Genomic DNA, 13,286 nt, shown 5'->3' with positions numbered 1-13,286 from the left:
GGGGGGGGGGGGAGGCAGGACTCGGGGGTGTGGGCGAGGAAGGGGGGCGTTGGGGGAGGCCCGGGCCTTCCCTGTGACACTGTCCCCTTCCCCCAGGTGGGAGCAGCCAGGCCAAGCCGCCCTCTCCGGGGAGCTCTGCCAGGGCCTGTCCCTGCCCCAGTGGCGGCTGCGCTGGGTCCAGGCCCAAGGCGCCCTGCAGCAACTGTGCAGATGAAAAGGGGGCTCAAACAACTCAAGAGCTTCCTGTTTGTTCACCCCACCAAAGGCCTTTGGAAGAGAGCATCATCCAGATGTGTCAACCCACCGTCTCTACCCACTTGCTGGCCCCCTCACAGCCTGTTCCGTTCCCCTCAATTGCCTTACACCTGTCTCTTCATCCCATCAAAACCAAGGCAGCAAGCTACTCTAGACCCCACCCTAGGTCCCCCTGAAACTGCCCTCATCACCTTCACCCTTAGCAAAATGTCATTGAGCACCTGTCCTAAACACTGAGGATCTAGCACCGAACAAAAGGGACAAAAGTTCCAGACTTCAGGAAGCTGTTGTTCTAGGACAGGGAGATGGACCCCTGACAAGTTAAGTGAGCAAAATGTTTAGTATGTTGGAAGATAGCTGCTCTGGAGAAAAATAAAGCAAGCTGTAAGAGGCGCAACTTTAGATAGAAGGTCGCACACACTCTGTAAAGGTAATGAGACGGAAGCACGTGGGTGCCCAAGGAGGGCTTGTGGGGGGCTGGGGTGGGANCTTCTAGTTTTTATATAGTTTCCTTTTTTTACATATAAATCTCTAAAGTCATTTGGAAATTATCCAAATGGATCCAATTTCGTCATATTTACATGTATCCCAATAGCACTTCTTAAAATTCTCAGAGCAGGGGCGCCTGGGTGGCTTAGTTGGTTAAACGTCCGACTTTCGCTTAGGTCATGATCTCACGGTTCGTGGGTTCGAGCCCTGCATCGGGCTCTGTGCTGACTGCCAGCTCAGAGCCTGGGGCCTGTTTCAGTCTGTGCCTCCCTCTCTCTCTGACCCTCCCCTGCTCACGCTGTCTCTCTCTGTGTCTCCTAGAAATAAATAAAACATTTAAAAAAAAAAAATTCTCAGAGCAGTGGTTGCTTCTGAAGGAGAGGTGAGTAGCAGGGATCAACCAAGGAGGAGACAAGGGAACTTTCTAGAGCTGGAAGTGGATTGTACGTTGAAGGTAATGAGGGTAGGTGTCAGAACCCGTCTAGCTATACTTTTTATGTCTGTGCATTTCACTGTGAATTACTCTTCAATTTATAAAGTAAAACTTTACCCACCTATATAAATAAAATTTCAGGTGATTTGAGATGCCACCTCTTCATATGTTAAATTTCCATGGTTAAACGGGCCATATTTGGATTCTCTCCAAGCCTAGTGTCTGACTCTCATATGCCATCCCCACAGTGTTTTGATTATAAAGATTTTGAAATAAGTTTTAGTATCTGAAATGGCTGGTCTTGCTCTAATTTTTCAAGGTTTCCCTATCTCTTGCTAATTCTTTTTCCAAAATGAAATGAACTTTATACCCAACTTACCTGTTTCCAGAAAAAATACACACACAGATGGGAGTTTTACAGGGGTTGCAGGGAGTTTACAAATGAGGGAGATTTGACATCTTGGCATCTTTAATATGTTTGCTTTACAATGTGCCACCTTAGTGTTCCCCTCCTCTTCATCTTGGCTCCTAGCCAAGACTGAACACAGGGGTCCTTGTCCCCCCTGCCTGCTTCGTCTTTCTCTGTAGTATGTCTTCTAGTATACTTTCTGTTCTACTTTATTTATCCTTTATTGTCCTCCAAACAGAGTATGAGCTCCATGAAGGTGAAGTTCTCTATAAACTAGAAGCTGGCCAAACTTGCCTATATATAATTCAAAATCCAGATGCAGTAAGGAGAATTATTGATGAAAACATATAAACAAGAAAAAGAAAAGAAGGAAAGGGTAGAAGGAAGGAAGGAATAAAAAGGCAGAGGGAGGGAAATTTATAGATTAAAAGACTTAAGATTTTTTTTTTTTAATGTTAATTTATTTTAGAGACAGAGCACAAGCGGGGGAGGGGCAGAGAGAGATGGAGACAGAATCGGAAGCAGGCTCCAGGCTGTCAGCACAGAGCCTGTCACGGGGCTCAAACCCATGAACCATGAGATCATGACCTGAGTCAAAGTTGGACGCTTAACCGGCTGAGCCACCCAGGTGCCCTTCAAAAGACTTAAAATTTTAAAGTTTATTTTGAGTGAGCATGTGAATGAGAGTGGGAGGGGCAGAGAGAGAGGGAGAGAGAATCCCAAGCAGGCTATGCAATGTCAGCACAGAGCACAATGTGGGGCTCGAACTCACAAACCATGAAATCATGTCCTGAGCCAAAATCAAGAGTCCAAGCCTTAACTGACTGAGCCACCCAGGCACCCCAAGACTTAAGATTTTAAAAGTTGGAACAATTTGAGCAACAAAATAACTAAAGTAATATTGAATTACAACCCAAAGTATAAAATATGAGTCTATACTGATAAAAATGATATAATAAAAGGAGAAAAACCCCTGTGCAGAATATGTAAATATTCCATTCTCAAGGAAGTGGAATATAACTCTCCACCCATTAAGTGTGGACTGGGCACAGTCACTTCCTTCCAAAGAGCATGGAAAGGGAATAAAAAGAAAAGTAACTTTAGGGGCGCCTGGGTGGCTTAGTCGGTTAAGCGTCCAACTTTCGCTTAGGTCATGATCTCACGGTTCGTGGGTTCGAGCCCCGCGTCGGGCTCTGTGCTGACTGCCAGCTCAGAGCCTGGAGCCTGTTTCAGTCTGTGACTCCCTCTCTCTCTGACCCTCCCCTGCTCACGCTGTCTCTCTCTCTCCTAGAAATAAATAAAAATATTTAAAAAAAAAAAAAAAAGAAAAGAAAAGTAACTTTATAGTGGAGAAACCTGACAAACGCTTCCCCAGCTGGGAAATCAAAGTTAATGCGAACAGTCATGTTGATAGTATGTACCCTTGATATGACATGATGAGAACTTCACTTTACCTCTGCAGCCTTCCCTCCACCCCCACAAAACACATAACCCCCGTCTAATGATGAGAAAAACATCAGATCCCAAACAAGGAACATGCTACAAAATACCCGGCCAGGACTCCTCAAAACTAACTCATGAAAAACAAGGTAAGTGTGAAAAATTGTAAGTAAGAGGAGCCTAAGGAGATATGACAACTACATGCAGTGTATCCTGGATGATATGATCGAACAGAAGAGATTAATTAAACACTATGGAAATTTAAGTATGGACTCTCTAGTTAATAATAATGTAAAAATAGGGGAGGCGACCTATTCTCTTATTACATCTGTAGCACAGAAGCAAACAAAAGCCAGTATCTTAACAAAGCATTCATTAGTGCTGATTTAGTGTTGTAACTTCAAGAAACCAAGGCAGTCAACAAGTTTTGACAGAAAAAAAGAAGAAAAAAAAACCAATCAAATCCAATGTGCATACTTTATTTGTAGCCTGATTTTACACATACTTTTTGAAGGGAAAATTGAATAGTTTGGGTGTCAGATGATACACCCAGAAATTAATTTTTCCGTGTGTGTGTGTTACCTTCTGGAGAAGGTAAGCGCCCGCTGTGAGCTTCCCACATCCTGTTCCTGGTCTTTCTGGAAGTCAGTGGTGTCTGTCTACCCAAGAGGGAAAGGCATTAGGCAGTCTCCAGCCTCGACCAGCCCTTGGCTGACGCGGATGTCAATGTGTTTTAAAACTTCCGGAACGAGCTTCGGTGGCACAGGCGGGGCCTCCCAACTTTTCTGAGCTCTCAAAGGTCCAGTTTCCTCTTTAGGGACTGGGCCAACGACTTTACAGCGCTCTCATTAGCCCTCGTTCCTCCAATGAAGGCGTAGCCGCCTCGCTTGCCTTCACTTATTTAGATCCAGATTCTTCATTGGTTTGTTTCTCCCGCACTCTGATTGGTCGATATCCCTCTTGGGCGGGGGCCCTCCAGGTGTGGCCAGATTCTCATTGGCCTTGCTCCAAAGGCGAGACCCCCATTGGCGTATTATGTCACGCACCAGCGCCCGTCGCTTTCGCTTATACGTCATCCGAGGGCGCCCTCCCCGACCAGACTAGAGAGTAGACAGCGGAACTGGCGGAGGCCGCGGAGTCGCGGCGGTAGTAGCGGCGACAGCGACGGCAGCAGCGATGGCCGGGGCGGGGCCAGCCCCGGGACTCCCCGGTGCAGGAGGACCTGTGGTCCCGGGCCCTGGCGCCGGCATGCCGGGCAAGAGCGGGGAGGAACGCTTGAAGGAGATGGAGGCGGAGATGGCCCTGTAAGGCCCTCGGCAAGGCGCGATAAAAGCCCTCCCAGAGCCAGAGCCACCGAGCCCTGGAGCCCCCAGGCCGCAGTTAGTCCGACGGGGCTCCGTCATGGGGAAATAGGACCCTCGGGATTGTGCGGGCGGGAGTAAGAAGAGGTTGGCAGGGGTGAAGGCTCTATTGCGGTATACCCAGTGTTTCGGAATTAATGGAAGGTCCTGAACTGTGTTGTTGGTCTTGCCTCCTTAGGTTTGAGCAGGAAGTTCTGGGGGCTCCAGTAACCGGCATCCCAACTGCTGTGCCTGCGGTGCCCACGGTCCCCACGGTAGAAGCGATGCAGGTCCCAGCAGCTCCTGTGATCCGCCCAATTATCGCAACCAACACTTACCAGCAGGTATGGCTGAACTAAGCACAGTGCCTTGAACATAATGTTTGTATACACAGAACTATTGATATATTGGCTTACTGATTAACGTGACAGAAGTTTTTTGTGCCAGGCATTGAGAACACAGTAACAACTAAAGCAAACAATATCTCTGCCCTTTGGGAACTTATATTCTAAAGCAATTTGTCCAGAAAGTTGTCTAAAATGATGAAAGGGTTCTGTATCTATTTAAATTTACATTTAAGTTAAATAGTTTCTCAGTCTGATTAATCACATTCACATGCTCAGTAGCAAGCTGTATATGACTAATGGAGAGAGAGACTACTAGAAAGAAGACAAATAAGTGAAGCTTGTTTATTCTGTCAATAAATAATTATTGGGTGCCTTCTGTGCACCGGGCACTGTTCTAGGCATTAAGCACATAGCAGAGAACAATATAGAGACAAAAAATCACTACCTTTTTGGAGTTTACATTGTACTGGGGAGAGACAGGTCAAAGAATAAGAAAGGCAGACGTTTGTCAGCATGGTCAAGGAAGGCATTTCTGAGGAGGTGACAGTTAAGCAAAGATATATATGACATGATACGGGGAACCATGAAGATATCTGGTGGAAGAGCATTCCCAGCGAAGAGAACTGCCAGTGCAAGGGCTGTGACACAGGTGCATACCTGCCGTGTTCAGGGAACAGCAGGAGAGAACAGTGTGGCTAGAGTGGAGTGAGCAACAGGGAGTTTGGGGACAGATGCGGACAGAGAGGTGACAGAGATCAGACCTGGTAGGGCCTTGTGGGCCACCTAAGACCTTGGTTTTTACTCTGAGGTGGGATGCTGTGGAAGGATTTTGAGCAGAGGGGTAATAGGATCCAACTTAGAAATTAATCATGGCTGTGTTTGGAGAACAGACTGTAAGGGGCTAGGGCAGGGTCAAGGAGACTGAAGAAGAGGCTACCATAATAAACTAAGCAAGAGATAATGATGGCTTGGACCAGGGAGACGAGAAGGACAGGCTGGACATAGTTTCAGATAGTGCTAAATGCATTGAGGAAGATGAAACAAGATAACAAGGTAAGTTGTTCCTGGGAGGGGCTAAGGACAGTTTTTACTAGTGTGATCCCCAAAGCCTCCCTGAAAAGTGACATTGTAGCTTAGACTAGATGTTGACAAATAGCCAGCCCCACATAGAATGCAAAGAATGAAACTTTGGCCTCCCAGGGTAAGCCATCCAGGGCAGCTTGGCAGGCCCCTCACTCCAATTTCTTCCCCAACAGGTCCAACAGACTCTGGAGGCCCGGGCAGCTGCTGCGGCCACAGTGGTCCCTCCCATGGTGGGTGGCCCTCCTTTCGTGGGTCCAGGTAAGTAAGGAGTAGAGGAGAGGGAGCCAGGGGATCAGGCAAGGTGATGACAAAGCATGCCTGGGATTCGCCTCCCACCATCCTTGTCTCTTCCCATCCCAACAGTTGGCTTTGGCCCTGGTGATCGGAGTCACCTGGATAGTCCAGAGGCTCGAGAAGCTATGTTCCTGCGTCGAGCAGGTAGGTCTCGGGCCGGAAACCCCACATTTAATCAAGCACTCTTGTTTTGACTACTCTAGCATCTTGCCTACATCATTGCACCAACTCACCCGCTTCATTTCATCCCCACCCTGACATTACCATCCTCCTAAAGCACAAACCTGATCATGTACTTTGTCAGTTTGGCCTTAGTAAAGCGTCACTTGACCATTGCAAACCAACCTCTGTACTGTCACTCCTAATCCTTATTCCTCATTGTGTTTTTCTCCATAGCACTTAATACCTTATAACAACCTATGCAGTTTTTTTAAATGTTTATTTTTGAGAGAGAGACAGAGAGACAGAGCATGAGCAGAGGAGGGGCAGGGAGAGAGGGAGAGAATCTGAAGCAGGCTCCAGGCTCTGAGCTGTCAGCATTGAGCCCAGTGTGGGTGGGGCTCAAACTCACGAACCGTGAGATCATGACCTGAGCTGAAGTCGGACACCTAATAGATTGAGCTACCCAGGTGCCCCAAAACAAGCTATGCTTACCCATTATGGTTATCCTCCTTTGTTTCCCCTAAAATACAAGCTGCATGAGGACAAAAGTCTTGGTGTCTGGCACGTTGTAAGCATTACGTAATATCTGTTGATGGGATAAATAAACCATAAACAAGCGCCAAGCTCCTAACCTGCCATTCAAGACCCTACATCACCCGTCCCTTACAGAGAGATTCTCACATACTCCCAGAGCCATAGGCATTGCTAGGATATGCCTGCAGTATTCTTATTGACCTCCCTTCTCCTGTTCACTGCCACCCGGCTATAATCTTCCAAAGCCTATTGCCCAAATCAGAATCAAGTTAACCAAAATCAACTGAAATCTATCCTTTCCATGGGTCATTCTTAGTCTTGTTGAGGTGACTTTTATACACAGAGTCAGTTTTTGTGGCACGACTTCCTTATATGTATGAAAAGAATATGTGTTCCGTAAAGTTCGGGTACAATCTCTGTTGGATGAGACTTGTTGTGTTACTTAAATCCTTTTTTATCTGACACTTGAGAAACATCTCTTACTCTTTGATATGGTTTTGATCAAAATGCACATCTGATCTAGTCACCTTGGCCAGCGTCCAGTCCTGCTGTGGCTCCCTGGTGCCCTCAGGAGGACAGCCATGGTCCAGCCAACAAGCCTGTTCTTGGATGCCTACTGTCCTCTTGACCATTCTCTTATGATGCTCTCCCAATTCCAACTTCTGCTATTATAATTTATGCTAAACTGATAAAAGGGAAAAATTGTTCATAAATGGTCTCCTTGCCAGTAGTCTTTATAGTCACTTTTTGCCTGACCAAGACAATTGGGTCTTTATTATCCTTTGGGTCTCAGCTCACAGGAAGCCCCTAGTCGCCCTGGCTAGGTCAGAGGGCTCTGGGCTCCCACCATTCCCCAGGTCTCCCCCTCCTAGTTCCAGTCACCCTGCCTGGGCTTTATCCCATCCCAGCCCTGATGACTGTGGGCTGTCACCCTCTGGTGATGGGTCTGTTCCCTCCTACTCTGGACTAGGAGATCCCAGAGAGCCTTTGGGCTTTTGGTGTGTCCTTATTATTGCCCAGAATAGGGACGACCCAGGGGAGATGCTCCGTGGTAAATTCTTGCTGAATGAACAAATCGAAAGACTTGCATCTCCCAGAAGGTTCCCCAGACTCTTCTCCAGGATTGCTTGGATGCTGAGAGTACCCACACCCACACACCTCACCTCCAGTGCCCCGGTCCCCCATGACACACACCCCCATCTCTCTCTCCCACAGCTGTGGCCCCCCAGAGGGCCCCTATCCTGCGTCCGGCCTTCGTCCCCCACGTGCTACAGAGAGCAGGTGAGGGGCCAGGGTCATCATCCCTGCCACATAACTTGCCCCTCAGCCCTCCGACTTCCCCACTAACACCCTGACAGATTCTGCTCTTTCTTCTGCAGCAGGTGGTCCCCGCCCCATGGCCCTGCGGCCCCCTCACCAGGCCCTTGTGGGCCCCCCTCTGCCTGGGCCCCCTGGACCACCTATGATGCTGCCGCCGATGGCTCGGGCCCCGGGCCCCCCCCTGGGCTCCATGGCTGCTCTGAGGCCTCCTCTGGTAAGTATGGACAGGGAGCTGTTGGTCAGAGGTATGAAGGGTGGGGAGATGCTCAATCCTGTCCTGATAGGCCGTGTCTAAATCTGCCTTCTCCCTCTTTCTCCCTCTGTCTCAGTCTCCATCTTTCCTGATTCTTTTTGGTGGCTGAATCTGTTTTCCTTTCCTTTTGTGAGAAAAGTAAAAAGAGAAACACTTGTCATGGGTTGTTTCTGTCTCTATTTTTATCCTGTTCTGTCTCTATCTCTATTTTTCCCTTGTTCGTCCCTCTTTGTTTTTCTGTCCTGATGTCTTTGCCCCTGTGTCTGTCTCTGACTAGAGACTCCTTTTCTCTGTCTGTGTGTCTCTTATCTGCTTTCTGGCCTCAGGCCCTTGCTTTGTTGTATAGGATGGGAGTTAGGTCTGAACCTGTGAATTGGCGCCCTTCATTGTCTCCCCTTGCCCACAGGAAGAGCCAGCAACACCCCGAGAGCTGGGCCTAGGCCTGGGCTTGGGCCTCAAAGAGAAGGAAGAGGCAGTGGTGGCGGCGGCAGCTGGGCTGGAGGAGGCTAGCGCAGCGGTGGCTGTTGGGGCAGGAGGTGCCCCCACCGGCCCTGCAGTCATTGGGCCCAGCCTGCCGTTGGCCCTGGCCATGCCTTTGCCTGAGCCTGAGCCCCTGCCCCTCCCCCTGGAGGTTGTACGAGGCCTACTGCCCCCACTGCGCATTCCTGAGCTCCTGTCCCTGCGTCCTCGACCCCGGCCCCCACGGCCTGAGCCACCCCCTGGCCTCATGGCTCTTGAGGTAAGCTCTCAGGGAGCATAGCAGTCAGGGGTGGGGGGCAAGTAGAAAGGCCTGGGAGAGCAGGCAGGAACCCATGCCTTCCACACCCAGAAAGACACGTAGTCCTCTATCGATGGAGGTAGGAGGGACCCAGGAAATTGGAGGGGCTGGGAGGACATGGGAGAGAAGGAGGCAGATACATGTACCTCACTTCCAGTTCTTTAGGAGTGAAATGAGATATCCAGTTCTTTAAGTATGGAAGCAGGAGGGCGAGGGGTGAAGGAAGGTGGGAGAGCCTGAAGGGGACACACGGGTCCAGAAGGCTCCCCACACCAAGCCCTTTGCACCCCATTCCTTTCCTCTGCAGGTCCCAGAGCCCTTGGGTGAGGACAAGAAGAAAGGAAAACCAGAGAAATTAAAACGCTGCATTCGCACGGCAGCTGGGAGCAGCTGGGAGGACCCCAGCCTGCTGGAGTGGGATGCAGGTAAGTGGGCCCAGGTGCAGGGCCAGGCATTGCTCAGTCAAGGACACACCAAGGTCTCCCCCTTGGGGCAGAATCAGGGAGGGTAAGCTGGGTAGGGCCACAGCCACACCTCTCTAAGACAGGCACATGCTATTTGCCTACTTCGTGGATGGCTAGACATTGGCTCTGGAGGACAGGCCATCACCTTAGTCACCGAACAGAATTTGGTAGAGGTTATTGGCACCTAGGACCTTCTGATCTCTGCTTTATTCATGAGAAGCCTGGAATGCTACAGATAAAAGAGCATTCTTTTTTCTCCCAACATCTAAAAAAATTTTTTTTAAGTTTATTATATTGAGAGAGAAAGAGAACATGCGGGAGCATGTGCAAGCAGAGGAGGGGCGGGGGGGGGGGGCGGGGAGAGGGAATCCCAAGCAGCCTCTATGCTCTCACCCCAGTGTCCAACACGGGACTCAATCTCACAAACTGTGAGATCATGACCTGAGCCAAAGTCAAGAGTCAGATAGATGCTTAACTGACTGAGCCACCCAGGCGCCCCTTCTTATGAAAAATTTTAAACACTGAACCGTCAGCAGCCATATATAAGTGCCACCTAGATTCAGCAATTAACATTTTGCTGTATTCACTTTATCTTTCTATGTGTATTTTATGTTTCTTGGATTTTGCTCAGTCATTTGAAGCGAATTATAAATGAGGTTCTCATTTCACTCCTAAATACCTCAGTATTCATCTCCTAGGAAAAGTGACATTCTGTTTTAGATCATAGTACTGTTAACATACCTATTGGAATGGTAATTAAAATGAATGGTAATTCTATGGTATCTCGTACTCCCTTTATATTTAAATTTTCCCAGTTGTCCCTAAACTCTGTTATAGCCATCTTTCCCCATGAATCAGGGTGGATGCAGTTTTAGGTCTCTAGATTATCTCTTAAGGAGAATGGTTTTCCTCTTACCACTTTGTCTTATATGTAACAGTTTTTTGAAGTGTCCAGCCCATTTGTTTTGTAGAAGGCCCCTCCCTCTGAGTTTGTCACATTATTTCCTCTTAGAGTAGCCTAACTTGTTCTCAGAGAGTGTCCTTAATCACTTCAGAAGCTGTGGGGCAACCACACTGCTAGCTGAGGTGACAGCCCTACCTCCCATCTGAGTCATTGACTTCTGCCTCTTTTGGGACTGTCTACCTGCCCCAGGCCAGGACATGGCCATGTCCGCCTAGGTATGGGCGGTGCAGGCTGTAGACCCTAGTTCTGTGACCTTGAGCAAGTCACTTAGCCTTTCTATCCTTTCCTCACTCCAACAAGGGGATAATAATAGTATGTGCCTTGTGGGGGAAGGGATTCTTTGGGCGTCAGTCTGGCTCAGGCCCAGCCCAGAGGATGTGCTCGGGAATGGCAGCCGAGGTCAGCCTTGGAGAAGGATCCAACAGTGTGTTCACATTTGAGACTCAAGAGGGAATTGGAATGGGCTTTCTGTAAAACAAATGGGTGTCAGGGGCCCAGGGGATATCCATGGGGACCAAGGGATGCTGGGGGCTCAGAGGAGAGGCCTGGCTAGGACAGAGTTGGAGCCTTAACTCATGGGAATGGAGAACATGGCCCTAGGGTGGGGAAGAGCAGTGCAGGCCGGTAAAGGTGAGGACTCTGGAGTCAGGTGCCAGAGTTCTTGTCCCAGCTCTGCCACTTCCTAGTTGTGTAACATTGGGCAGGTAGCATGACGTCTCCGTGCCTCTGTGTAAAAGGGTTGTTGGGAGTGCCAGATGTGTTAAAACCTCATGAGTGCTTAGCTGAATCTAGCACAGGGTAAATACCATACAGGCGTTGGCTGTTATTACTGAGAGAGCCCCAGTCAGAAACCGTTGGGGATACAAAGGCAGGAGGGTTTGGGGGATGCCTTCAGAGAAGGTGGGGCTCTTTAAATAAAGCAGATACCGGGCCAGGCATCTGCATCTTCTGACGTCCTCTCTCCCAACCCCAGATGATTTCCGGATCTTCTGTGGGGATTTGGGCAATGAAGTGAATGATGACATCTTGGCACGCGCCTTCAGCCGCTTCCCGTCCTTCCTTAAGGCTAAGGTGATCCGAGACAAGCGCACAGGCAAGACCAAGGGCTATGGCTTCGTCAGCTTTAAGGACCCCAGTGACTATGTGCGCGCCATGCGTGAGATGAATGGTAGGTGAGACCTCTCTTAGGGACAGTGGGTGTGACCAACATCTGGCCTAAGCCTGACCTTGAACCCTCCATTCCCACAGGGAAGTATGTGGGCTCGCGCCCCATCAAGCTGCGCAAGAGTATGTGGAAGGACCGGAACCTGGATGTGGTGCGCAAGAAGCAGAAGGAGAAGAAGAAACTGGGCCTCAGATAGGGTCTGTGGCCAGGCACCCGCTCCCACCTGGCCGGGCGCTGGCTCTTCCCCCAATTCTCTTTGGAAGATCCTCAACCCACCCATCCACCCTCCCCAAAACCAGTTTCAATAAATTTACGTTATTTCCATCCCTGGCTGGGCTTGGAAGCACTCTTTGGGGAACAGGGCTTGATATCCCCAGACGTGGGAATAGTGGGGAGCTTCACAGGTTTACCTAGACAGACATGCAAATGGACATTTTCAGTGCCCATTACATCTTCCTGAAACCTCCTGTGTGCTGAGTGCAGCCCATTCCACAGAGGAGGAGGCAGAGGCTTATAGCAAGGCCAAAGCCGAGCTGAGACTCAGACCAATTGTCTTCTGACTCCAGCCTGTGTTCTCAGCACCAAGGTAGGAGGTCTTCTGGGCCCTGCCTTTCTGGAGCTCACAGCCTTCCAGGCTTTCATCCATTCAGCAGCCTCACCGAAGGCCTAGCCAGTGCTGAAGTGGTGACTGAAGCAGTCCCAGACCCTGTCCCCTCAGAGCACATGGTCCAGTGGAAGAAGATAGGCCTGTTGCCACACAGCGAGAGCCCAGAGTGGTCGAGGTCAGGATGGAGGAGCCCAGGGTGCTGACCTGGCAATCAGGGAGGGCTTCCTGAAGGAACTCCCCACTTCTGACTCTGTCTCATGCTCTTCGTGTCATTCTCTCCCAGTGTCTGCAGTTCTCATCGTTTGGATCTCAGACTGTTTTCCAGTTTCTTCACTCTGCCAAACCCCAGCCACCTTCCCTTGATGTCCATCCGTGTGGGCATCCTCGAGTGTTTCTCTTTGTCTTTTTCCCTGAATGTCTCTGTGAGTGCCCCTCTGTTTCTTGTCTCTAAGTGTCTGTATCTCTCTGAGTTTCTATTCTTTCTCTGCAACTGTGGGTCTCTCTTTTCCCAGCCCCAAGCTTGACTCTGCCTGTCTGAAGAAGTGTGCAAGCAGAATCTTGAACATTAGACTGAGAGCTTAGACTTTGCCTTAAAGGCAGCAGCAAGCCCTAAGAAGCTTAAACCAAGTTCACGCAGGGGCCTGGCGTCAGATTTGCACTTTAGAAACAGCCCTGACACTGCCGTGCTGTGGACTGGAGGTCTGAAAGAGGCTGGGGCAGGGACCAGGCAGAGGAGGGATCCTACACGATTCAAGCACGCGGAGGGGATGAGGGTCTCCCAGGGGCATAGCCAGCAGGACCCTGGGTTGAGAGGGGACACAGGGAGGAGGAAGGAAACCATGCCGAGGCCTCTGCGGGAAGCTGATTACCCAGGAGAGGTGTCAAATTTCCTCGGTTCCCGCCTTCCTCCCTTACTGCTCCCTCTCTGACGTCACATTTTCCAGTCTGG

The 13,286-nt window shown here is 49.7% G+C and overlaps 2 protein-coding genes across 6 annotated transcripts in view; both read left to right on the top strand.

Annotated features, from left to right (window-relative positions):
• The window catches only part of HAUS5 (HAUS augmin like complex subunit 5), a 9,686-nt gene extending 8,961 nt beyond the window's left edge, over positions 1–725 (top strand). For all 4 annotated transcript variants that reach the window (XM_077773724.1, XM_077773727.1, XM_077773728.1 and 1 more), the window contains one exon: positions 97–725. In XM_077773724.1, coding sequence (XP_077629850.1) covers positions 97–214 — 118 coding nt within the window. In that variant the 3' untranslated portion in view covers positions 215–725. The remainder of the gene's footprint in view (positions 1–96) is intronic.
• A 3,389-nt stretch (positions 726–4,114) lies between these two features.
• RBM42 (RNA binding motif protein 42) lies at positions 4,115–12,054 on the top strand. Of its 2 annotated transcripts, XM_077773762.1 has the most exons (10): positions 4,115–4,330; positions 4,566–4,710; positions 5,970–6,054; positions 6,160–6,234; positions 8,002–8,067; positions 8,145–8,320; positions 8,766–9,098; positions 9,445–9,562; positions 11,539–11,733; positions 11,814–12,054. In XM_077773762.1, the coding sequence occupies exons 1-10, from the start codon at positions 4,203–4,205 to the stop codon at positions 11,924–11,926; spliced, it is 1,434 nt and encodes a 477-aa protein (XP_077629888.1). In that variant the 5' UTR covers positions 4,115–4,202; the 3' UTR covers positions 11,927–12,054. The 2 variants fall into 2 exon arrangements, with proteins under 2 accessions (XP_077629888.1, XP_077629889.1); XM_077773763.1 differs by lacking the exon at positions 8,002–8,067 and having other exon boundaries at positions 8,166–8,320.
• Positions 12,055–13,286: the final 1,232 nt, after the last annotated feature.

The sequence above is a fragment of the Crocuta crocuta genome, unplaced genomic scaffold, assembly GCF_008692635.1.
Source record: "Crocuta crocuta isolate KB4526 unplaced genomic scaffold, BGI_CrCroc_1.0 scaffold267, whole genome shotgun sequence".
In the NCBI taxonomy this organism is placed as follows: domain Eukaryota; kingdom Metazoa; phylum Chordata; class Mammalia; order Carnivora; family Hyaenidae; genus Crocuta; species Crocuta crocuta.
Note: the sequence above shows the minus strand (reverse complement) of the source record. Positions and strands in the feature narration are given on the sequence as shown.

Coding starts and splice junctions, on each gene's coding strand:
- RBM42 (XM_077773762.1), top strand. CDS start 4,203: ATGGCCGGGGCGGGGCCAGCCCCGGGACTCCCCGGTGCAGGAGGACCT. Junction 6,055..6,159: donor CCCTCCTTTCGTGGGTCCAG/GTAAGTAAGGAG, acceptor CCATCCCAACAG/TTGGCTTTGGCCCTGGTGAT. Junction 11,734..11,813: donor CGCCATGCGTGAGATGAATG/GTAGGTGAGACC, acceptor CCATTCCCACAG/GGAAGTATGTGGGCTCGCGC.